This window comes from Cetorhinus maximus, chromosome 1 (genome assembly GCF_964194155.1).
Source record: "Cetorhinus maximus chromosome 1, sCetMax3.hap1.1, whole genome shotgun sequence".
In the NCBI taxonomy this organism is placed as follows: domain Eukaryota; kingdom Metazoa; phylum Chordata; class Chondrichthyes; order Lamniformes; family Cetorhinidae; genus Cetorhinus; species Cetorhinus maximus.
In genome coordinates this window covers 76,510,696-76,535,794 of record NC_135879.1, presented here as the reverse complement: position 1 = coordinate 76,535,794, position 25,099 = coordinate 76,510,696, and the positions used below count along the sequence as shown (strand labels likewise).

At 42.9% G+C, this 25,099-nt stretch overlaps 1 protein-coding gene across 3 annotated transcripts in view; it reads right to left on the bottom strand.

Annotated features, from left to right (window-relative positions):
• Positions 1-5,319: 5,319 nt before the first annotated feature.
• Positions 5,320-25,099, bottom strand: part of acox3 (acyl-CoA oxidase 3, pristanoyl) — a 216,671-nt gene continuing 196,891 nt past the window's right edge. For 2 of the 3 annotated variants that reach the window (XM_078542581.1, XM_078542590.1), the window contains exons 15-18: positions 15,900-16,074; positions 13,605-13,672; positions 12,622-12,708; positions 5,320-7,072 (exon numbers count right to left, since the gene is read on the bottom strand). In XM_078542581.1, the coding sequence (XP_078398707.1) occupies positions 6,953-7,072; positions 12,622-12,708; positions 13,605-13,672; positions 15,900-16,074 (450 nt within the window). In that variant the 3' untranslated portion in view covers positions 5,320-6,952. Of the gene's footprint in view, positions 7,073-12,621; positions 12,709-13,604; positions 13,673-15,899; positions 16,075-20,010; positions 20,111-25,099 lie in introns of those variants that run through there. The other variant, XM_078542599.1, reaches the window with a different exon arrangement.

Sequence of the window (25,099 nt, the reverse complement as noted above, 5' to 3'; positions counted from 1 at the left end):
AAACTCTTGGCCATCCAAGTGGTGGCCAGCACTCTCCAGGATGTGTTCAGGGGCCTTCAGATTTAACCAAGAGGTTCTTAGTACACCCATGCTAACCCATGTGTCTCTCTCTTTCATCCTGCAGAAGGAGTACATCAGGATCATTGAGCCTGGTGAACTAGTTGTATGCCTCATAGCGTACATTGGGCAAAGATGATGACGAAGAGACCGACTGAGGCTCCTGGCTGTGCAGAAGGAGGAGCAGCACCCCCTGGAAGAAGTGGCGGCTGGGGCTCCTGCACACGCCGCCAAAGAGCCAGTTGAGCCGTCACTGTTCGGCGCCTAGCTAGGGTCTATAGCCAGGGTCTATTGATGCTGCCTTTCATTCCTGCAGATGACTGAGAACTAGTGTCGCCGAAGACTGTGTTTGTCTAGGGAAGTGGCTGGTTACATCTGCCATTTACTGCAGGATTTCACGCCACATGGACATGGGGGGCATCCACTGCCAGTGGCTATGAAAGTGACCCTGGCACTCAATTTTTACGCCAGTGGCTCCGTCCAGGGCTCTACAGGTGACTTCTGTGGGATCTCACAAGCCTTCACCCACAAATGCATCTATGAGGTCATGGATGCCATCTTTGCGAGGGTACACAACTTTGTGCATTTCACCTGGGACAGGAGAGCCAGGATGCAAGAGCGATTGGATTTGTTCTGATCTCAGGTTTCCCAAGGTGCAGGGTGCCATTGACTGCATTCATGTGGCATCAGATCTCCGTTGCAACATGCGGTCAACCACACCAACCACAAGGGATCCCATTCGCTGAATGCGCAGCTGGTGTGCGACCACCACAAACGCATCCTGCAGGTCTGCGCACAGTTTCCAGTGAATGTGCATGACTCTTACATTCTCAGGTCACAGATCCCTGATGTCTTCCAGGATTCACAGAGGCTTCAGGGATGGCTCCTTGGGGCCACGGGCTACCTGCAGAGGACATGGCTGATGACACCTGTGCGGCAGCCTCAGACTGCAGCAGAGCGACAGTATAACGAGGCTCATTCTTTAACTCACAACTTAGTGGAGCAAACCATTGGGATGCTGAAAATGAGGTTCCGGTGCCTGGACCGTGCAATATAGTCCGCAGAGAGTGTCATGCATCGTTGTCGCCTGCTGTGCCTTTTACAACCTGGTGCTGCAACAGGGAGAGGAGCTGGCTGAGGAGGAGATGCAGGGGCTGGAGGTCTCCTCCAATGAGGAGGATTTCGATGGTGATGAGAGTGAGGAGGTTCTTGATGGCAGTGATGATGCTGATGAGGCCCTCGCACTGGCCAGGCGAGGCAGGGTTGTGGACTCCTTTGGCTTTTTGACAGATGTGCCTGCGAAAACAAGGGGAGATAATTAGTGCATGGCAGTGGCCTGTGAAACAGGACACATCACTCACAGCATGGTTGTCTGGTGGATGTTGCACTGCTGGATCCTCACTTGGCAGAGCACCGCCGACCTCACCATCAGCACAGGAATGGTCCAGATCCTTGTTTTCAAAGTCCGTGAGGAACTTGATTTCAGGCATTCGTCCACCGGTCTGCAACCTCTCCCTCTAGTTGTGTGCCAGCTTGTCCTGCATAAATAGTGATGGAGAGACTGTAAGCAGGAAGCCTGCCAGGCCAGTATGCCTAGCATGTGTGGGTGGTGAGTGATCACATGGATGGGATGAGGCCAATGAAAGTGTGTGTGAGAGAGTGAACAGTGATGTCCCTTGAACTGGCAGTGAGTGAGGGCCCTGTGGATGTGTGATGGCTTTGTGAGTGTGTGAGTTGAGTGATGAGAAGAGTTTGACAGGCAGGTCCATGAACTAGTTGAATTAGTTTTTATATGGCCTTAATTGGCTGTTGACAGGTTGGCGGGTGCACAGCTGATTCGGCTGCGCCCCCACTGACCTGAAAATTGAAATGACACGGGGTGACGTCGGGAGTTCCGCCCGACATCATCTTGCGTCATTTTACACGTCAGCGAGTGGGCCCTGCCCCCCGCTCGCCTACCTCAATGTCCTTAAGTTTGGAGCGGCATCACCAAGTGATAATACATAGCACCTCGACAACTGTCTCTGTGCTTTCTCAGTATAAAGGCACACATATTTTAGTAGGATACTTTATTTTCCTGCTATCTCAATGTATTTACCTTGTAGGTCATTACAAGTAGCAAGCTACAAACACCAATCATGTTGCCAATGCTGGGAGCTTACATGCTGCATGTTTATTGACTCACAGCTGATGCTACGGGCACATGGGTGGTACACATCTGTTTTTCTAACATTTGCTGTTTATCTGCTTAGAGCTTAAGGCCACAGGTAACAAGTGGTGGCATATGGAGGCTGGAGAAAAGACAGGTGAGCTCACACATGACTCTGAACTTCTTACAGTGAGAAGACCCTGGAGGTTCTGGGGATGGAAGCAACAGAGAGAGTAATGAGGAGAGGACTTTTAAGGTGTCGTAAGCTCATGGTTAGTATTGTCTTTCATTACTCATAACTTATCTCCTTATTTAATTGTTCATTAATTGTGTGTGTCCTTATACATAAGCATAAACTGCAGCATAAAACACCGAGTGTCTTGTCATGGAAGCTCTTTTACAAAAGTGGCCGCGAGCATTCTAAACTCTGCTCTTCAGGTCTCTGTTACAGTTCAGGATTTTTAACTGTGCATTTTTCCAGATCCCAGATCCCAATTTCACAAAGAGGACAATGGGATAGAGACAAGTCGATCATGTATTGCACCTGAGGCTGCAAAATTTAGCTTGACACTTTGAAAGACGTAGTTCTCAAAATGGCTGACACTAAGCTCTGGTTGCTTGAGGCATGACCCACCCAGTGCCCCATGCTGGGAAGGGCAATAACGCAGCCATGCTGTCTGTACGCCAGAATCTTTCACACTGCATAGATTGGGATGTCAGACAGTCTCTCAGGCTGATTTGGTGCATGTTCTGTGCAGGTCCAATGAAAGCACTGTGCTAACCACTCAAAACTGAACAGGTGTTCAGCTGCACAGGACCCACTGCACTTGTATTATTTAAAGAGCCAGTCATCCAACTTGCAGATGAGGTACTTTTGATTTACTTTTCCTCTTGCAAAGTTTGTGGAAGTACTGTGTTGTGCTCTTGGTGAGTTTTGGTGACTTGCTGCATGCTGACAGGGAGGTCAGAGGAGTTTGTGGCCTTTCCACAGAAGGGCTGTGGTTGCTGATTCTTGGCCTGCAACAAAACAGGGAGATAGATCACAGGCTGCAGAAAAGGGAAGCTATGTGTAGAGGGAGGAGTAGGAGGGCTCCCCACTGAAGACCCGACCCACCAAAGGTTTTCAGGGAGCATTTTCTTACCTCTGCTTCAGCCAGAAGCTATATCTATGGCACTTGCAATTCACCAAGGAGGTGGTCACTGAACTCCTGTTGAAGGAAGTGGCCACCTCCTTCAACAGGACCTAGAGCCGCACAGCAGGGCGAGGACAGCTCTGTCAGTAGCTATCAAGGTGACAGTTGCTCCAACTTCTACATGATCAGATCCTTTCAGGTGGGAGCAAGTGACATAGCCAATATTAATATGGCCAATATTAAATGTGCAGAATTGAGAGGAAATAAATCAGCAAATAGTTGATGAACCCTTTAAATAGCACTGGTGGGGGTTGCTTCAGGCTGTTTAATGTCAAGACCAGTTGGAAAAGGTTAATAGAGAGCATCAACCCGAGCATGGAGCTCCAAAATGAGAGCGCTGGCACTAAGTCAGTGTTGCACAAATGTCAACAATGTGTGTGTACACCACAGATGTCACTTCATCAGGCCTCGTAGTGCCCAAAAAACAGGTGCTATTGAGCCAATTTTTCATCCCCCCACAGGTCCTATTTAGGTAGAGCTTTGTTGCCTTTTCCTCAGCTAAAACTCACAGATAATTCATGGTGAATATACAATAGTGAAAAACAAGTACAAAGTGAAAAGGACAATGCAATTACTGGGTTAATCTGAAGCAATTATCAAGTACACTGTACTTTTAAGGAACAGAAAGCAACATGGCTGAATAGGTCAAGCATCCAACATTATTTTATATTGACACTGAGCTCTAGCAGTGCTGTTCAAGCACTGACACTGTATTATCGGTTAAGGACCTTTTTCCTTACAGGCCATGATGAACCATAACCCTTGCATAGAACACTGGCTGTCAGCAGCAGAGCTGTTTCTATGCTTTGTTATTCTGCTCTATGCACAACAGTAGGCCTCAGCACCCGATAATGGGGCTTACTTGACCCAAAGTACATCAACACTATAGACTCTATTATCAGCCCCATGGTGGTGGTGGTGGGGGGGTGGAATTATAATCCCAAAACAAGCAAGTTGGAGTTGGATTTGATGTTAACATTTTAAAAATCTCAACTCCAATCTCAACTCACCTCCAACCCGACTACTTCAGAATTTAATTGAGGTGGCACTGGGACAGGTAGCCAACCAGCTTTCATGAGGTGGGTTGGTTATTTAAATATTATGAGGTTTGGAGCCTCATATGTAACCCATTTTACAGGTTTAATCCAGGCTGGCCAGGTTTCCAGGTCTAGGAAAACTCAGCAGCTCAAGGAAGGTGAAAACAGCTTCAGGGAAAAGGTAAGTGTCTTTAAGGCACTACTTCTGGGCCAGAAGGAACAGCAGTGCTCCCTCCCACTCAATTCACTAGGCTACCTTCTGCTCTGCTTTGCACGTGAGCCCCATTTCTTCTGCTGTTGGATACCCTCGTCATCAGACACCTCCCTGTCATTGGATCCTCTCCCCCAACTAATGACCCCTGGGATTTGCCAACCCAAGATTTGCCTTCACAAGATCAGACACCATCAACCTTGGGGTTGGGCATTCTGAGACCCCTCCTTGGGATCAGGGATTGACTTAAACCCATGCTCCCACTAACTCAGAAGCAGACTCCCTATCTGCTCCTGCGACCTCCTCCCTGTGCTCCCTGCCTGACAGGTAGCCAAACCTGTCAATCAGGATAACTTCTGAGTGGGGATCTATAGAAAAAAAAGCTAGGAGCTAGGTTTCCCGATGCTCCACTCTGCCCGCTTAAGAAATCTGCACCTGTCAATATCAGGACCGTATTTTCTGCATTTGTCTGAGTCACTACCGTGTTTTTCAGCTTTAACAAATAGAAATGTCTCTATTCTAGCTCAAATAGTATCAAAATGTTTGCCACTAACACTAATGTTCTAAAAGGGTAATTGTTCAATGTTTATTACAGGCCACAGTATCTCATGAGGGTAACCTTCATGAGTTCAATGAATCAGAACCACGTTTCAAATACTGCGACCATATCACTTACGCTTGTAAAATCATTTAATTATACAATCAGAGTTGCCAAAGCTGGTGAATTTTAACAGTCATAACAAATGTTACAAGTTATATAACAATAAAATTTCTTTTCACAGAAATCTAATATTTCACAATTATTTTTAACTTTCACATGGACATCATGTACTGGTAGTTTAACAAAAATGCAAAGTAAACATTGTGCTTGATAGATCAAATGTGACAATTATAACGTAGAACATAATATTATTGTCCTTAACTGAATTAATATTTCATTTTATTCATAGCTCCTGATAATTTGTTAGTATTCTGGACTATGTGTTGTGTTCTTCCTGCATTTTAAATTGTATGCATCTGACATAAAATCAAATCGTTTCATGTTTGGCAATCACATTACTTTTCATATCTGCTATTTCAGAGCAAAGGCTGTCGTATTAATAAAAGAATCAAAGGGCAAGTGTAGGTAAAGTTCATTATTTCAGATTTTTATGTTAGCAATAGTTATGATATTTTAAATCTATTAAAAGAGCAGATGAAATGAATCTGCAATTTTATGTAAAATTCTAAAATGCTTCACATCTATGAAATCAATTACTTTTGAAGTCTAGTCACTGTAATGTAGGCAACCACGTCAGCTGATTTGAATGCAGCAAGTTCCCAACCTTCCATTGTTCTTTAAGTAATACAATGGGATCCTTTACACCTGCATGAACACGTGCATAGGACCCTGGTTTCACATCTCAATTGAAAGATGACACCTTTAAAAAGTAGCTGCTCTTGAGTAATACACTGAAATATCAGCCTAGACAATATGCTGAAGTTCTGAGGTGGGGCTTGAACCCATAATCTTCTGACTCATGAGACTTTTACCAATTAAGCCAAACAGAGGCTGAGAAATATTTAAAATGAAAATTCCTTTTCATTTTAAAATTACAGTACTAGAAGTTTCACAATTGAATTTTGTTGTGTGTTAGCTGTGGCTCAAGTGGTGACACTCTAGCCTTTGAGCCAGAAGGTTGTGCATACAAGGCCTCCTCCAGGATTTGAGTGCAACAATCTAGGCTGACACTCCAGTGCAGTGCTGAGGGATTACTGCACTGTTGGAAATGCCATCTTTTGGAAGGCCCCATCTGCCCTCTCAGATCTCATGACATTATTTTGAAGAAGAACAGGGTAGTTGTACTTAAGTCCTGGCCAATAATATTTATCCCTCAATTGACATCACACAAAAAAATGATTATCTGGGAGCTTGCTTTGCACAATTTGGCTGCTTGTTTCCCACATTACAAAAGTGACTCTACTTTAATAAGTACCTCATTGGCTGTAAAGTGCTTTGGAATGTCCAGTGGTTGTGAAAGGAGCAATATAAATGCAAGCCTTTCTTTTGTTTTTTCAGTTCACATAGGAGGTAACTTTACCAATTTTTACCTGCAGCCCTGCAATTTATTTTTCTTGTCGAGAGCACTTACTGCAAAATTTACCCTTAGGACTCAGTTTAATTGTTCATGTAAACCTTTGTAAAGAGCAACTATTAATTACAATCCAATTATGTGCAATGTTGACCATCATTAACTAGAAATCACAGCTGACTAATCCCTCATTATACTTTGGTTTACAGTTGCATATTTAAATGGAGGGTAAATTAGAGCTTTGACTTCATGCTTCCAACAGAAGGCTTGTTGGCACAAAATTCGACCCACCATGATGGTCTCTCAAGTACCTTCTTGCCCTGAAGAACTGCTGCCCACAGGTTTTTGTAAATCTGCAGAGACAAAAAAAAGCAATTAATCCATGATTTGAAAACTCCAGAGAGAATTAACAGATAATAGCTAAAGTAGTTATTGAAGAACCTGAGAAAGCATTTATTCAGAACGGTTTTATATGTTGCATGAAGCAATTATTGTTGGTTAATTTGATATGTATATAATAAAGAAGCCATTCCAGCCAAATTTTGAATTACTCATTCAATAATGCAAAATATATTTAAAGAAAAATAAGCAGATTTTACTTACTTCTAATATGGCACTTGGTTACAGGATGAACAACAAATTTTGAATAAAGAATAAGTTTATTACATTTTTGAAGTAATAGCACGCCTAGGGGACAGTGACCACAGAATGATTAAGTTTAACATGATCCAATCTTGGATTTTGAAATACCTTATATCTGAAGTTAGGTATATAACTGAATGAAATGAGGGAATAACTAAAACAAATGGATTGGGGGAGGATTGTTCAACAACACCTCAGTAGACAATAAAATTCCGTGACTCTGCCATATGCACTCATGCATGGTAGTTCATAATTAAACTAAAGGGAGAAGGACACTCCATTAATCAATAACGACAAAGTCCACAACGCATGTGCAAAAGTCAAGGATTACATTACAAACCATCTTCCACCAGATGTACTAAGTGGATGATCTTCTTGGCCTCCTCTCGAGGGCCCCACCATGACATATTCCAGTTTTAACATAATTTGATTCGCTCCACATGAGATCTAGAAACAGCTGTGTGCACTGAAACAGGGAAGACCACTGGCTTGAACAACATCCCAGCTGTAGTGCTGCAGACTGAATGTGGCACCAAACTAAAGCCATGAGCAATCAGGGACAAAATGTTCCACTGGCAGTCATATCTAGCTCAAAGGAAGATGGTTGTGGTTCTTGGAGGTCAATCATCTCAGCCTCATTCATTGCAGGAATACCTCATGGTAACATTCTCGGCAGCATCTTCAATACTTTGTCAATAAACTTTGCTCCATCATAAGGCCAAAAGTGGGATGTTTGCTGTTGATTCTAGTGTTCACTTCCATACACATATCTGGGAGTCTACACACACATGCGGCAAGTACAGGACAACATTCAGACCAGGGCTGTTATGTGGCAAGTAACACGCACACCACACCAGCTACCATCAACAAGAGAGAGAGAGCCTTGACATTCAGTGGCATTACCATTAGGGAGACATCATTGACTAGAAACTCAACTGGGCATGTCGCAAAAATGCTGTGACTACTACAGCAGTTGAGAGAATTGCTATACGATGCCGAGTGACTTCCCAAAGCCTCTCCATCACCTACAAAGCACAAGTTAGGAATGTGATGGAATACTCTGCTTGCCTGGATGGATGCAGCTCCAACAACACTTGAGAAGTTCATTATGATCCAAGACAAAGCAGTCCACTTGAAAAGCACTTTATTCATGAGTCTCAATATCCACCCCGTCTACCACCATCGTACTGTGGCTGCAGGTGTGCAAGATGCACTGTAGAAATTTCACAAACCTTCTTCAACAGCATCTCTTAAACAGGGAACCTCTACCACCAAGAAGGAAAGGGCAGAAGTGTAAGTTCCCCTACAAGTCACATTCCATCCAGACTTGGAAACAAATTGCTATTCTTTCACTGTCGTTTGCTCAAAATCCTGGAACTTGTTAATCTAACAGCTCTACATGCCTCAAGAAGGCGACCCACCACCAAGTTCTCAAGGAAAACTAGGAATGGGCAATAAATGCCACCCTGGCAGAGATGCTCACAACCTGAGAATAATATTTTATAACGTGTTTAGTAATTTTTTTGTTTGGGGAGGGAAAAACTTACAAGAATCATTCCTATCTTAGATCTAATTTACTGAGGAATTAGTGGAACAACGTATGGTAATCAGTCTTCATAATGACTCAAGACTCTTCATAATGCGGCTCGCTACCACATTCTCAAGGGCAATCAGGAATGGGTAATAAATGCTGGCCTATCCCATATTCCATGAAAAGAATTAAAAAAACGTGACAGAATTCCATTATTGCATTAAAGGATGGAATCTTTAGGGATTTAGAATCTGACGGTATATCAGGACCATTTCTGGTTTGGCAAACCAACCCTGCGAGTAGGGGCCCTTCCAGGTGAATTTTCCGGGGGTAGGAGGGACAGCCAATTACAAGGGTGCCTCTGGGTTAACTGTCCAATTAGAAGTGGGTGGGTGGAGCAGGAGACCGACTGAGGGCACAGTATTTATATGGACATAGGTAACAAGCAAAGTGGTGAAACAGTCCGTTTTGGACAGCAAAGCTGCAGAAGCAAAAGGAGGAGAAAGATGGATGCCATAAGGGGAAGTGCAGCCCAAAGATGTGACGCTTGAAGTGAGGCTGGAAGCTGTGAAAGCCTGGAGGCAGGTGCTCTTTCCAGAAGATGGCTGGATGAGGTCAACCAGCCTCACAAAACAGGCTTGGCTAAAGGTTGCAGATTGAGATGAGCTGCCAGAGTGTGGTGTGGAGGAAGTGATCCAGTGCAGGAAACATTTCAATGACTTCTTGAGGTCTGGCAAAGTGAGTGGCAAGCAAGAGTCATATGTCAATTACCAATCTTTCACCTTCTTAGCAGTCTTCAGCACACATATCCTTTGAGGTTTTCTCTTTACAACCAAACCTAAAAAAAGTCTGCTCAGGCAGCATCTTAACTCTATATCTGCATAGATAGCAACGACAACGTCCCCATCCCACAGTGAGCCCCTTGAAATGTCATGTTCAAATCCGAACATTATGTAAAAATTGTCCTCACTCTCACTCCAGGGAGAAGCACAGAAGTGAGGATGATGCCGCTGGAAATTGGTAAGGTGGTACTGGTGCATACTGTTGCTGATGAAGAGATATGGGTGCTGCAGCGATTACATTATTTACATGACGAAAGCATTACATATGACACTTGCAGCTGACTCTGACATATGACTTACGTGCAGCCATGTTCACCGGTAGGAGAAATATAATCATCAGCGAAATGCAAGGGCTTCATCACTCTGTCAACTTTGTGCGGTACTAGCTTTTGTCTTATATGCTGTAGGAACATCGCTGGAGGCGCAACAAGAGAAGAGGGAGGAGGCAGCGAGGAGGAGCAACACTCTGAAGATGTACATTCACATGACTCGTGCACCCTTCACCACCACAGATAAACACACCACATTCCTCATCCTCCACCAAGGAAGTCAGGCGCTCCCTAACATCCTCTAGCAACAGTGCCACTCCTCCTTGAAGTTCCACATTGTGCAGAGCATCAAGGCACCTGAATGGCATTTTGTGACCTTGGTAGATGGAAGGCCTCTCGTGTACCTCTGTGGAAGGATGATGCACTAGGTCAGCAGCCAGTTCTTCAACAAATATTCCTTGTCACCCAGGAGCCATCTACTGTGTAGTGGATTGAAGAGCTAAGACAACTTAGACTGCGGAGGATAAAGGTGTCATGACTGCTCCCTGGGAACTTCACACACACCTTCAGGATCCTTTTGTGATGGTCACATACCAGATGCACATTGAATGAGTGGAACCCCTTACAATTAACAAATGCACTTGGTAGGACTGATGGAGCCTTGATCATCATATGGGTGCAGTCAATTACACTCTGATCCTGTTGAAATCCTGTCATCAAGGTGAAGCCTAAAACCCACTGGGTTTGACTGGCTGCATCCATTTCGAACTTGATGTATTGGGATGCTCTCTGATACAAGATATCCACATCCTGGCTAATGTAGTGGTGGACTGCTGATTGTGAAAACCAACTGATGTCAGATGCTGATCCCTGATATGAGCCAGATGCATGAAAGTTCAAAGATATGGTCACCTTCACCAACAGGGTAAATGGGTGGTGTTCATAATGGCATTAGGTTTTCATCCATCAGGGTGCACGGGTCAGTGACCACTGATGTGACAGCCACAGCCTTTGGAGGCACTGTTGCTCTGACAGGTCAAGGAAGTTGACCCTTGGCTTGTACACCTTGTTTAGAGGATAGGGCCTTTTGCTGGATGCAGCCTTTCATCCATTCCCTCTGCTGTGGCTAGATGCTATTCACTATGTTGGATGCAGCAACTGGTGCTCCTGCGGAGCTTGCTGTCCTTGCTGCTGTGGATGCTGAGCTGCAGAGCGTTGCAGCTCCTCCTCAGTGGATCATGCACCCTGCCGTGGAGTACATGGAACCCATGTATCCATAAAAGGAAACATTTTTAAAGGTTGATGCCATTCCTTATCTCTCCAAATGGCCTCAGTACAATGACACCAAGTCTCTCACACCGCTAAATCTCCAAAATAATTTCTTCACAAAATTGTTCCCACCAGCACTTGCCTCGCATTGTAGTTGGCCTACTTATTGCCGCTTTCCCCCCTTGCAGTGCTGCAATGATGATGGCTTGATGTGCCAAAGCCTTCCAACTGTGCGCTCACATTCCTTAACTTGCCTGGTCGCTGACAATGGCCCGTGCTCCATTAGCCAATGCACCTGCAAAATGGCTGTTTGTTGGCGTTTTAATTGCCTTAATAGTCTGCATATGGGGATTCCCGTATGTACTGCCAACCTGCCTCAGGAAAACCAGAGGGAGGCAGGAAGACATCAGGTTACTCGCCTGCCATTTATTTCTGCGCTTCTGCCAGCACGCCACACACTGATCCTGCCTCCAACTACCTGGTAAAATTCCATTCATGATATGGAATGGAATGGTGTGAGATGGTTTTGTGCTCGTGATCGCCCACAAACCGTGCCTCATTAATCCGTGATGAGTCTTTGATTTCTGGTGTAGATATCAATAAGTGAAGGCTAAATTTTTCTCAACAGGGAAATTTGCAGAGATAGAGGGCTAATTACCCAGGACACCCACACACAGTCTTGGAGCTGAATCTTGGATGAACATAATTTGGACACTATAGTTCAGTTCCACTGCTGTGATGCGCAAATATGGCATATGTTTCCCACGGCATCCAATCTGCTTTCTTGGCCCATGGATAGCACCCTGGTTGAGTGCAGGGATACCAGAAAAGTGGAATGTACATTTTTAAAAATAGCGTCCGCAAATTATGTTTTATTGGTATGAAAGCTCAAGGGAATTGTCACGGCTTAGATTGGAATATTTCTTTCATTGATCAACAATTAACTTTTTCAACATAAGGCTTTTATTATAAATGCAGAATAAGTGTTTCTTTCTAATTGTAGACTAATACCTAAGGATATCTTTTTTTGTATTATTTAAATATTAATCTCCTACCAAACGCTACTGTTTCTGAACAAATGTTAAGATCGCAGACCAGAATATTCAATAATGGTAGTTCTTCATTGCTCATTTTCCAACTTGTTTTGACAAGCTATGAAATTCCTAATGGAGTTGCTAGCAACGTTGCTCATAAATTTGAAATTCCTTAGTGATCAACACATTGGTGAGCATCTTGTTATGTCATAAATCTTTCTTGACCTTTTTCTTCACATAGCATACTCAGGAGCATAAGGTGAAAAAGGCACAGGCTACTGTACTAAGGGGAAAAAAAACCAAGATTTGCTTTACCTCTCCATCAGCTTTCCCAATTGGTGAATTCAAAATAAAGTCAGGAGGAGCGAGGACATCCACTAAAGCCACTGAATCATCCTTCAGCTATTTCAACACAAATAAATATTGTACTTGTTAGTTATGTTTCAAATGTTATTTTTACTGTAAAACAACCATAGCAGATCTTATTTTTAAACTAGAAAGTGAAATAAAGTTGTGTGTTGATCTTCCATTTGGACAGTCTTTTAATAGTATTTCTTCATTAAACAGAGTATTTATTGAGCATTGTAACCAAAGAGGTTTAGGCATAATCAGGATATTCCATAATAATGGACAATTATTTGACCTTTTATGACTGTAGTTATTTTAAATATCTACAATAAAATAACACAACAAAAATATACAGTGCTGCCCTTTTTTGCGCTCATCAAGCTGAGAGATTCCAGAGCAGGGAAATGGCTCTCCATTTTGGGTACCCAACAGCAACTTCAGCAATGAGCAATGGTACGTCAGATGTACTATAGTTAAGACACAAAATATAGTTCCTATTTCTTTGCTCCAAAAATATGCTGTAGTTTCAAGTTTAGAAGAACTTCTCTTATTACACCAATGTGACATTTTTCCATCTGGTGGTCTATCCTAGTGAGATTAGTGCCAAGTTTGGGGCTGTTTTGGGCTGTCAGCCAATGCCTACTTGTTTAGCTTGTGCAAACATATTTCACATAGGGGCCTAATGGTCAGCAAAGAAAAGAGACTCTCCTTTTGTCAGTCTATATAAGAATGAAAACAAAAATCTCGAGGAGGAAGGCTATCTAAACAACTGCATAATTTCCTCTTAAACATTTTTTCCATTTTTTTATATTTTAAATATCATATGAACAGATATCTCAAAACTTTCCAGAAATAGTTATATGTTTGTTAAGCTATTTTTTATTCAACTAGATTGTATTTATTTAACACAAATTCTAAATGGTTAGCAGGTTAATAGTATATAACTTAACCTGTGCACAGAGATTTAGAACAGCATTTTGCAATCTTCTTGCAGGTTGGTTGCCGGTGAAATACCCTCCTGTAAATAAACAGTGGATTGACATGATTAATTGTTTGCAAATTATAAGGTCCTTTGACAATCTAGTGGCACAAAATCTTCAGATTCTAATAATCTATAAGGGATCATATCTGACCTTCTACTTCTGGAGGGCAGCCTTGCCATTGGCAATGCATATTGGACTTCAGGCATGTACTACACACAAAAACACACAATTGTTTAAATAAACAATCAAGAGAATTATGGATAATGCATGTCTGAATTTTCAATATGTGCTCCCAGTGGCAAGACTTTCCATTGGGAGCACAGTCAAATGGTTGCCTCAATTTTGTTGATTACAGAAAATCCTACATCTTTTCAAGACTAAAAATTCTATTTTTGCTGGGCACATCCTCTGCCACATCCTCCGGATTCAATGGAAGGACCATCCAACAAATGCTAGCGTCCTTCTTGAAACCAGCTTCACAAGCATTCAGGTAAAAATCCTGCAAAATGAACCTCAATGGACTGGACACTATGTCCAGATGGCCGACAAATGTCTCTCCCACCAGGCCCTGTTTTCTCAATTCTCAAAAGGCCAGTGTGCCGGGGAGGACAAAAAGACAGTCTGAAGCCCTCCTTGGAGCACAGCCGCACTGATATTAGTGACTCAAAATGGCGACAACTTGTCCATCGAGCTGCAACATGCTTCGAGTCTAAATGCCTTAATGACGAGGCAGAGTGGCAGCAGAGAAGAAAAGAAAAGGAAGCAAACAATGCACTCTGGATCCCACTACTTGTTGGGACGTCCTGTCCATGTGCCCAAAGATCTACAGGTTGAGAACTGGCCTGTTTATTCACATGAAAACCAATGACAGAAACTCACGGTCCTTGAATTGAGGGACAGCCGATGACTTGAGTACAGTTTTGATCACCTTACTTGAGGTGATACATACTTGCATTGAAAGTAGTTCAGAGAAGGTTCACTCGGCTGATTCCTGGGATGAGGGGTTATCTTATGAGGAAAGCTTGAACAGGTTGGGCCTATACTCACTGGAATTTAGAAGAATGAGAGGTGATCTTATTGAAACATATAAGAATCTGAGGGGGCTTGACAGGGCAGATGCTGAGACAATGTTTCCTCTCATGGGGAAATCCAGAACTAGGCGGCACAAATAAGGGGTCTCCCATTTAAGCTGGAGGTGAGGAGGAATTTCTTCTCTCAGAGGGTCACTTGTCTTTAGAATTCTCTTGTCCAGTGAGCAGCAGAGGCTGGATCATTGAATATATTCAAGGTTGACTTAGACAGATCTTTGACCTACAAGGAAATCAGAGTTTATAGGAAGCAGGCAGGAAAGTGGAGTTAAGGCTACAGTCAGATTAGCCATGATCTTATTAAATGGCAGAGCAGGCTCAAGGGGCTGAATGGTTCCACTCCAGCTCCTTTTTCTGATGTTCTTATGAAAATTATTTAAAGTTTTTCATGCTTTTAAAATCTACACTTTGTCTCATGCAAAAGATTGCTCTGCAATCAAATGTACAAAGCAAACTGTTTAATCAGAATTTACTCCTGGTTTATTAAGAGCATGCATGAACTCATTCACAAGGGGTGAGGGAGCTTGTCTCTCAAATTGGAATGGTGAAAGAGTTCTGAAATTCATGGTCAGTGGAACTTCTAAATTCAAGCTTAATGGTGAGATTCCTGAACTTATGTCCAGTGCAACAAGTCCAGTTCTTGTTGGTGGAGAGGGTCTTCATTTCACTTTTAGTATAGGAAGCAGAATCTAGTTTTAATCTTAGTTCCACTGCATGCTCATAGCTCTAGAGGTGTAGCAAATGAGTTTACCAATCAATGGTTCATCTGGCTAAATGCGTCATGATCTGCAATTGGCCTGCCATAATGCAAAAAACGTTTGTTTTCTTCAGCTTGATTTCTTTTCCATCAAATCTTGTTTGGGAAGTGTATCTAAGTTAATCGTACTTTAGGCTGGAGGCATTGGTTAGGAAATGAGACATGAATGCTCAGGAAAAAAAGAGTGAGACCCAATTATAATGACTAAAAATAAAAAATTACCACAATGAAAAGCCTAAAACGTATGATCAAATTATAGCTGTTGACAGTTCAAGATGGTGGTCCTTCCTGAGTACATTTACAGACTGGACATAAAGGCACCTCACAACCAGACAGCACATATAGGCAAATTCTACATTAAATGTAGACATAGGAAATTAAAAAAAGGCAAATGATAGAAATTCAAATCGCACTTACCTTGGTACAATGCTGCTGTATGTTTAGTAAGAGCCCACAGACCATATAAGGAACTGAGACGCTCTAACACAGGTTGTAAGTTGATTGGTGTGTCAGAGCTATGAATAAAGTCATGAAATCTTTGCAACACATTGTACTCAATGAACACAATTGCCAAAGATCTGCAATAATACACCTAGAGGGGGAAAAAAATAATGGTTTCACACAACAGTAGAAACTAATAGTAAATCTATAATTTAATAAAGTTAACCTAGGTTATTTTTTTCAATGGTAGCATCTGGTAGCAAGATTGCCATCAACTCTCCAATATTTGACCTGCTGGTGATGGTGAAAACTAGTTACTAGGAGAATTTCTAGTTTGCTTCTTTTCTCTGCCTTTTCTGATATGGCATTTTTTGGGTGGAATTTAATGTAGGCGATGGGTTATTGCCCACCAGCTGGAGAGCCTGTGAGAGTCCAGTGCTGCTTCTTATCGGGAAGGCCCATCGAATTAAGTGTCAATGTGGGTCCTTCCCCAGATCAAGGACCTGGGTACAGGAGTCCTGCTTGCCGAGTGCTGATGGCCAATCACAAACCGGCAACTCTTCATTACTCGGCAGCGCCACTGAGGAGGCAGTGGCTGCTGTCAGTAATGCACCAAACCAAGGCTCAGGATTGCCTGGGTCCCTCGACAATCCTGAGCCTTGGTTGGATGCATCACAGGTGAGTGATGGCTGGTGGAGGATCACAGGATCAGGGTCTTGGAGGAGAGGGGTCATCAGCAGGGCTTGGGGGTTGGTTCTCAGCAGAACCCCCCTTCCTGATGCTAAGTCCCTTAATGAGGCACCAAGTGCCTTTGAATGAGGGATACTCCACTGGGAACCTGCAAGCAACCCTGGCAGGGTTTGCTTATTGGGCTTCCTGCTTGTAGAGTCCCCTATCTGTCGCTGGGTGAACACCAGCAATGGCAGGATGAGGTCCTTCATTGAGTTAATTGGGGCAGAGGTGGGAAGGCAGTGGGGTTGTCACCTGTCGCCATCCCATCCAATTAAATGCCCACCCCACCACCAACCTCACCAAGGGGAGGGCATTAATTCTGTCCTTGGTTGGTCTTTTGGACCAAAACAGGGCCAGAGGGTTGTCAATAATGATCATAATGTTTCCTATAGCCAGTTTCACTATTGATAGCTGGTCTCCTTCCTCTTTCAGCAACCAGAATTACTTCACTAGATGCCTCTTAATTTATTTTTTATTATGTAGTTCAAACCAAGACGATCCCACTCGCTAGTTAGGTAGTTTTGCTCAATGAACATTAATTGCAACTGTATCAAGTAGTAACTGCAACCTGTTAAATCAAATTGGTGTATCTTTACGTTTTGATCCGATCAGGAATTTCACAAAGGATAAAATGCAAAATTTGAATTAGCCAGCTGTAGTGGTGCAGTGCATAGGAACTAATCCACCATGGAGGGGTAGGTCAAAGGTTCTCAACTATTTTCAATTTCAACTGTCACTCGGTGGGGTTCTACAAACAGAAGTCATTTCCCAAAAGGGCAAGCAAACTGACATGATTCAATCTCCCTGCACAGGTCTTGCACACTTCCTGGATCTGGATATTGGCAATAACCTGTGAATAATCATCATTCCGTCCTCTAAGCTGACAAGAACTGTGGCACACCAAGACTATGCCAGGAATACAGGGTAAAAAATGAATTTTAAAAATCTGGTAACAAGTTGCTGCCCCAAGTAATAAAGAAAATGTAGCTTCATTACATTCTAGCCTGTCAGTAAATGCACAATCTCAGAGTTACGATTGGTTGAAGTATTAAATATATTGACTTATTTGACTTTTACCAGATGTCTCGAAACTCCATTGTTAGGTCTAAAAATAAGGTGCCTCCCCAATCTACGGGATAGGGAGTAGTATATGGAATTGGTTGGAGGGGGGGATTTGACCTTAAAATGAAAGACAATAAATAAAGAGAAATATAAACATTCAAAAAATGATAAATTAATCAAATAGCAATATGATTAACGCCTTAGAACTTACTTAGCCATTCCAAGAACAAGGTAAAGTTACAACAGCAAGACAAAATCCCTGGTAACTGTGAGTCAAGTAGTTTCTTGTAACCTTTGGACATAAAGGGCCTGAAATTCAGTTGCATAGCACCACTACAGTCACCTGTGTTTTCTGTTGGCCTTTTCCTGCACGGTGTTCTGCAAGAATATGGGTGCCCAATGGAGTGTTTCCTGTGTGCATGGGGAGGGTGTTGATTAGGTCCTGACGTCACACAACCCAGTTGGGCTGATGTGATGCCAGAATCCCAAATTTGGGCAAAAAATGTGCTGGCTATCCTGCATTGTTTACTCACGAGTAAAGAAGCGTGAAGCTGCACAATGGGCCCTGGAGTAGCAATATTTAAAGGGTCAGGCTTGATTGCAGATATGGTTTTTTTTTGGAACATTTTCCTGTCATGCTCTGGAGTGTTTTGGTGAGTTCCTGCATTTGCTAAAGAGTGTTGCCTCATCCTCACAGGGATGGCAGAGGATTCGGTGACTTGTCCACACAAGGGTTGCAACACAGGAACATTGGACTTAGGAGCAGGATTAGGCCATTTGGCCCTTTGAGCCTGTTCCACCATTTAATAAGAGCATGGCTGATCTGGTTGTGGTCTCAACTCCACTTTCCTGTCCGCCCCCAATAGTCCTGGACTCCTTGTCTATCAAAAATCTATGTAACTCAGCCTTGAATAAATTCAATGACCTAGCTTTCACTGCTTTAATTCCACATACTAACAACCCGCAGAGAAAAAAATTCTCCTCATCTCAGTCTTAAAAGGGAGACCTCTTATTTTGAAACTGTGTCCCCTAGTTCTAGTCTCTCCCACAACTAGAAACATCCTCAAGTATCTACCCTGTCAAGTCCCCTCAGGATCTTATATGTATCAATATCATCTGTCATTCTTCTAAACTCCAATGGATACAAGCCCAATTTGTTCATTGTTTAGGATAAGCCCTTCATCCTAGGTTTGAGGGAAGCAGTGGCAGTGCCTCTGGGTCTGCAGAATGCCAGGAAGATAGTGCAGAGGCAATAGAGAGGAAAAGCTCTGTGCCATTCCCACTACCAAACTGGAGCTGGACTCCTCCATGCTACCTGACTGTGACAGAAGACCGTCTAACAGGCCAGCCAATGCATCTCAGTGTACATGCCCATTCAGCTCTCTCCCATCTGCATTTCTGTATTGAGGTCCTCATCTGCAACAATAATAGTCTGATACCTTGCCCTCCGCTGAGCTGGCAAAGAAACCATCTATGAATTTTGGCCTGCTTGCTTGGTCTCTCAGCACATGCTGATCACAAGGTATGCATACAGTATGTGAGCTGGTAGCTGCAAGTGTCAGATGAATTGATAGAGCCTCTTCATTAGTGTCATGGTGTTGCTTTCTTTCCTACACCTGGGGCTCCTGTGACTTGGCAAGCGGCAGATCTTGGGTATCTGAAAGCAAGAACTCAGAAGAGAAAGGCTGCTGTGAGGGAAGGTGGATGGGGTGGGAAGCAAGAGGTGTATGGTCACAGCATCAGCAGCTTGCTCATTATGCCAGAGCATAAGGCAATGTTCTCAGCAATATTGGATGTTCTGGGCCCTGTTGCAGCTAAAAACATGATGCAGAGGATCATCTCCTTAGGGTTCAGGAGATGCAGACATTCTTGTTTCCCTATCAGTTCTGCTTTGCTCCCTGTTATTGTGTGCCACCATGTCCTGTAAGAGGGAGGAAGAATGTTAATGGTTGTGTAATACTGTTTGGGTGAAGTGCCTGCCATGGGTGGATATCTGGAAGTATGCAGATGCACAGAGAGGTGGGTGTGAGGTTGGCAGCATTGGTAGGCATGCGAGGTAAGGTGGAGTAACTGGATGTTAGGCATAAATTCAGAATAACAGGGAGTGACAGGCATATGGTGCATTGAGCAGCATGAGACACTGGTGGAGCAGTGGGTAGGAGATGTCATGTGAAGATGCATTCGCTGACCTTGAGCAAGTTTGAGGTCATTAGACATCTTGTGGCACTGCTGTCAGGTTCACGGGTCCAGATTTTTGGAGTTGTCTTCCTGGCCCTTCTGAGAGTGATCCTTGAGGGTCTCCAGGCGGAGGGCCATGGCATCTTTCTTCCTGCTCACTTGCACCTCTGATGCCTTCAGCATTGCATTTGTCACTATGGATCCCTCTGTCTGTTCTGATATTCAATTTGCAAGAACCTCAATTGCAGCAATCCTTTTTGCAGTTTCGCTTTAAAATACAGCCTGCTTTTATGAGAGCAAGCTGCCTGTACCACGTGATGTATAAACAATGCTGCTGTGTGCAGAGCTTGATGGCAGATTTGCGGAGCAGACGGGAGTGCTGGAGGCACACCAGCTTTGGCCATGATCGTTCAGATGAGGTGGGTACACAAACTTTACATGTTGCCCACCTCGATCTGAATGTGGGCAGGCAGGTTACAAATAGCCCAAAAAACAGCTAATTTCTAGCCCACAGTTTCCAGCAGCTTTTGTTTTTGAAAGAAATTCACTGTCTGCTGAAAGCAAGCCAATAATGATGTTTTAAAAAAAAACAGAAAAATTTCTTTAGGTGCTAACACAGTATATAAGTGCTATGAATTCAGGTTACTAAGCATAATTCCAAGGTGTACACCTTTGAATAGCATTCAGCATGTGATAGGAGGGCATAAGTTATGAAAACAAAATAACAAAATATTTTACTTAACTAAACGTCAGCATTGAAGAGTAGATGGAAACAAGCACACACCAATTCATCCCACAAAACTAATTTCTAAAAGGATAACAATAGCGGATAAAAGGAAATCCTTCCAAAATTTGATTTAAATCCGGTTAGCTGCATGATGTTTATCAATGTTTAGATACTTACGTGGACATGTACCTCCCAGTGTTCCAGTATCTTTTACAGTTGGATTAAAATCTAGTGATGTATTTGGAAATTATTCTTATGGAGAACAAATGGTCAGTTGGATAGTAAAATGATATGAATTCCTTGCCTTTGCGGCAGGGAAGGGAGATGAAAAGATACATTTCTGGAGAACTTTGAGCTGTGCTATTAAAGTTAGAAAAAAAAATTTCAAGACTTGATGGAGGAAAAAATAGTGTAATGTTCGGACCATTTACCAATATCAAAGCATAAGACATTATACAAAAATGGAAACAGCGGGCAGAATTTTTCGGCAGCGGGGTTTTATGTTCCCGCTGTCGTCAATGGGGTTTATAATGGCTCGCTGCATTTTATGGCCCCATCCCCGCTGAAACAGGGCCCAGTGATACTTCTGGACGTTATTGGCTATAACGTGGCAGACCCAATTTCAGGAAGCCCAAATTCAAGGCCGTAGGGTAAGAACTAAAACAGATTAACACCTCATTAAGGAAAAATGGAATACCTTCAAAACTATACTGGAGAGCATGCAGGATAAATACATATCTAGGACAAGCAAGTGGAGACAATTAGATTAACAGTACAACCCAAACTGAAATAGAAACAAAAATGAACTTCACATAAGCCTGAACAGAGGAAGATTAGAGGATCTTATCTTATGATCTTGTAGAATGATATTAACAATGAGCAAAAAAGAAGCATCTGAAAGACTTTTTGTTCATTCTTACTTATATATTGAATAATTTGTGCTATACTTTAAATGAAATGAATGACTGAATTTGTTCACAGAAAACATAGGTTGGGCAAATATATACTGGTAAGTTGTGACATAGAAATATTGCTTTTATTTTCATAGTTGAAAGATAATGACAATAACAACAAAACAAGTGTTGGAAAACAGAGCACCCTATGTTGTTAAACTGAGGCCTTTCTGATAAAAAATGCAAAATCATTAACTCAGGAAAGAAAAATAAGAAATATGTGAGCAAAAGCATCAGAGGGGAAGGACAGGTTAGATTGTGTAACCCAATTAAACATTCTTTATACAATAATACAGAGTATAAAGAACAAATTGAATGAATTACAGGCGCAAATTCAACTAGAGGGTATGCCACTGTATCCATTACTAAAACATTGCTGTAAGATGGTTGGGACCATGAACCGAATATACCTGGTTATAAGGTCTACAGGAAAGGAAGGGTATACTGGGAGAGGAGAAGAAATAGTCTGAGTGATTGTGTTAAATTACTTCAATAATAGAGAATATAGCGCGAGTTAAGCAGGCAGTCACGTCTCCACGGGTAGAATTATAAAATAGAAAAGAATTTAAGACTCTAGTTAGAGTTGTGCATAGACACTCCTGGTAGCAGCTACGAAGTGGCATAATACAGAAATGCAGAGATTAGACAAACATGTAGTGAAGGCAGTGGTTTTAATGAGACATTTTAAATTTCATTTAGATTGCACCGAGAACCAACAAAGGGCAGGCCATATTAGGTTTAATAAGAAGTAATGAGCCAGTTTTAGTTAACAGCCTAATTGTGCATACTTCCTGTTCATCACTAACATACGTGTCATGATTTTGTTCAGCCTGGGGTCAGGTCTGGGTACTACCATATACAATATCCTTCTACTTATCTTTCAGTCCTCTCAGTGCTAGGCAGTGTTGCTGCTCTGAAAAGGCCTTCTCCCAGGTCAACTGCTCTAAGTGGTACTAAAACTAGGTTATTTTTATTTCAATTTAATATTACTTTTTAAGCTTAATTTAATTTTAAATTGAATTGCTGTCTTCTGTGTGATCTGCACAACTTAGTTCTCTCAACTGCCTTCAGCCTGTGCCATGCTATTCTTGGTTGCCACTCATTCACTATCTTCACAGAGTATCTAGCAATTTATATTAAAGTGCCCAAAGCACTATAATTTGTCTGAAATGCTAAGAAAGCTGTAAAAACAATTCATCAGCTTCCTGGTGAAAGGAGCGAGTAAACAACAACCAGGAGCAGCATGGTTTGAGATGATGATAGGTAAGTGAGTGAAGCATTGGGTGCAGGCGGTCACAATCTGCTCACTCCGCATGTTTCTGGCAGCTATAATGCACCTACTCTAGTGACTTTAAAAGCATGGATGCCACGTAGGCTGCGATGGAATTGACTGGAACTGGTGCATCAGCCATTTCCAATTGCTCTGTTTTCCACAGCGATGGGAGCTGAATTTTGTGGCCTGTGTCTCTGTGAGAATTCATCAATCTGATCAGTTGAAGGGAGACACTGTACACAATGTTGCTTGGCCTGCGACATGCCACAGATCCCCTGTAAAGGGCCTTATTTTGGACCCATCTCTCGACCCTAATTTGTCGCTGAAAATCCCACAAATATTCTGTGGGCAGCTATAAGCTTAATGAGCAGTAAGCACCGTTTGTTCACCGTAGATTGAAAAATCCAAGCCATTGTTATTAAAATGCATTTTTAGTTAAAATCTACTCACTCTTAAAGATCAATACTTAATTTTTTCAGCTACATATATTCTGAGTTCTCTTTAGTTTATTTTATTTTGTATTCAGAAATAATGCATAGTGAATGTAAAAAACACCTTACTTGGCCAGTTAGGTAATTTGTCACAATCATTTTAATACAAGTACAAAATTGAATTTAAGGGTGGACTTTTCCGTGCCCATTGGCATCAGGCGTCATGACGGGCGTAAATGGACAATATTGCGGGAAGGCCAAAAATCGGTTTCACGATGTCGTAAAACCAGTTTACAATCATCCGCTCTGCCCGTCAATGGCAGGCTGCATTTCCCACCTCTGCACGTTGGGAACTTCATTGTAATACATCTGCGTATCACTATAAGCCATGCTCACCGGAATCATCTCCCCATGCTGGGTCATAAGGGCACGTGACGTGACTGCACGCCGACATGTTTCACAACAGCATTTATAAGATGTGCACCTGGTGGGCTGCACTTTGAGTGGAACTCAGAGGTGAGTGCACAGTAATGTTGCGCAGCGCTCACAAAGGTGATGTCACCTGTTGGACCTCAAGGTCGAGGAATCACGCATTCAAGCGAGGGCACAGGCAAGTTACATTTTCCCAGCTGGCTGACAGTCAGATGCCGGGGCAAGGGCTGCACTACGGTTGAGGCGAGTCGGGGTGGTGGGGGGGGGGTGGTGTGGTGTGGTGAGGGCAAGGGCTGCACTGTGGTTGATGGTAGTGCACAAGCATGTGCGGTGTGGGGGGGATGGGAGGTGGAGGGAAGCAGCCATGCATTAAGGAAACTTTGTATAAATTGACTTTTCCTCCACAGCTGATACAATTCAGATGCAGCCACATTGGCATGCTTGGAGTCAGGCTTCTAGCTTATCTGCCACTTGTTATGGCACAGTGGATGGTAAATGCTGAGCTGTTCAAATCCCAGAGGGAAATTTGAAACAACTGCCTCAACTATTTTACAACTATTTTCGCAAAGGCTTCCACTCGCTGAATGTTCAGCTGGTGTGTGACCACCACAAACACATCCCGAAGGTCTGTGCAGGGAGTGTACTCGACGCCTACATTCTCAGTAGGTCTCAGATGCCTGGCTTCCAGGATCCAGAAAGGCTGCAGGGTTGGCTCCTCGGGGCCAAGGGCTACCCATAGAGGACGCAGCTGATGACACCCGTGTGGCGGCCTTAGAGTGCAGCAGACGAAAGGTACAATGAGGCTTATGCTGCAACTCGCACCTTGGTGGAGCAAACCATTGGAATGTTGAAAATGAGATTCCGGTTCCTGGACTAGAATCGGTTTGGGCGGAGATGAGGAATAGCAGCGGGAAGAAGTCATTAGTGGGAGTGGTTTACAGGCCCCCTAACAGTAGTCACAGTGTAGGACAAAGTATTCAAGAGAAAATATTGTGTGCTTGTGATTAAAGCACGGCAACAATCATGGATGATTTTAATCTACACATAAACTGGGAAAATCAGATTGGCAGTAGTAGCCTGGATGAGGAGTTCTTAGAATGCTTTCAAGATAGTTTCTTAGAGCAGCATGTTCTGGAACCAACCAGGCGGCAGGTTACATTAGACATGGTATTGTGTAATGTGACAGGATTAATTAATGACCTCAGAGTAATGGCACCCCTAGGTAGCAGTGACCACAATATGATTGAATTTTACATCCAATTTGAAAGGGAGAAGAGCGGGTCTAAGACTAGTATCTTAAACTTAAATAAGGGCAGCTATGTGGGGATGAAAGCTGAGCTAGCTGAAGTGAATTGGGTAACTAGGCTAGAGGATAGATCAATAGAGAA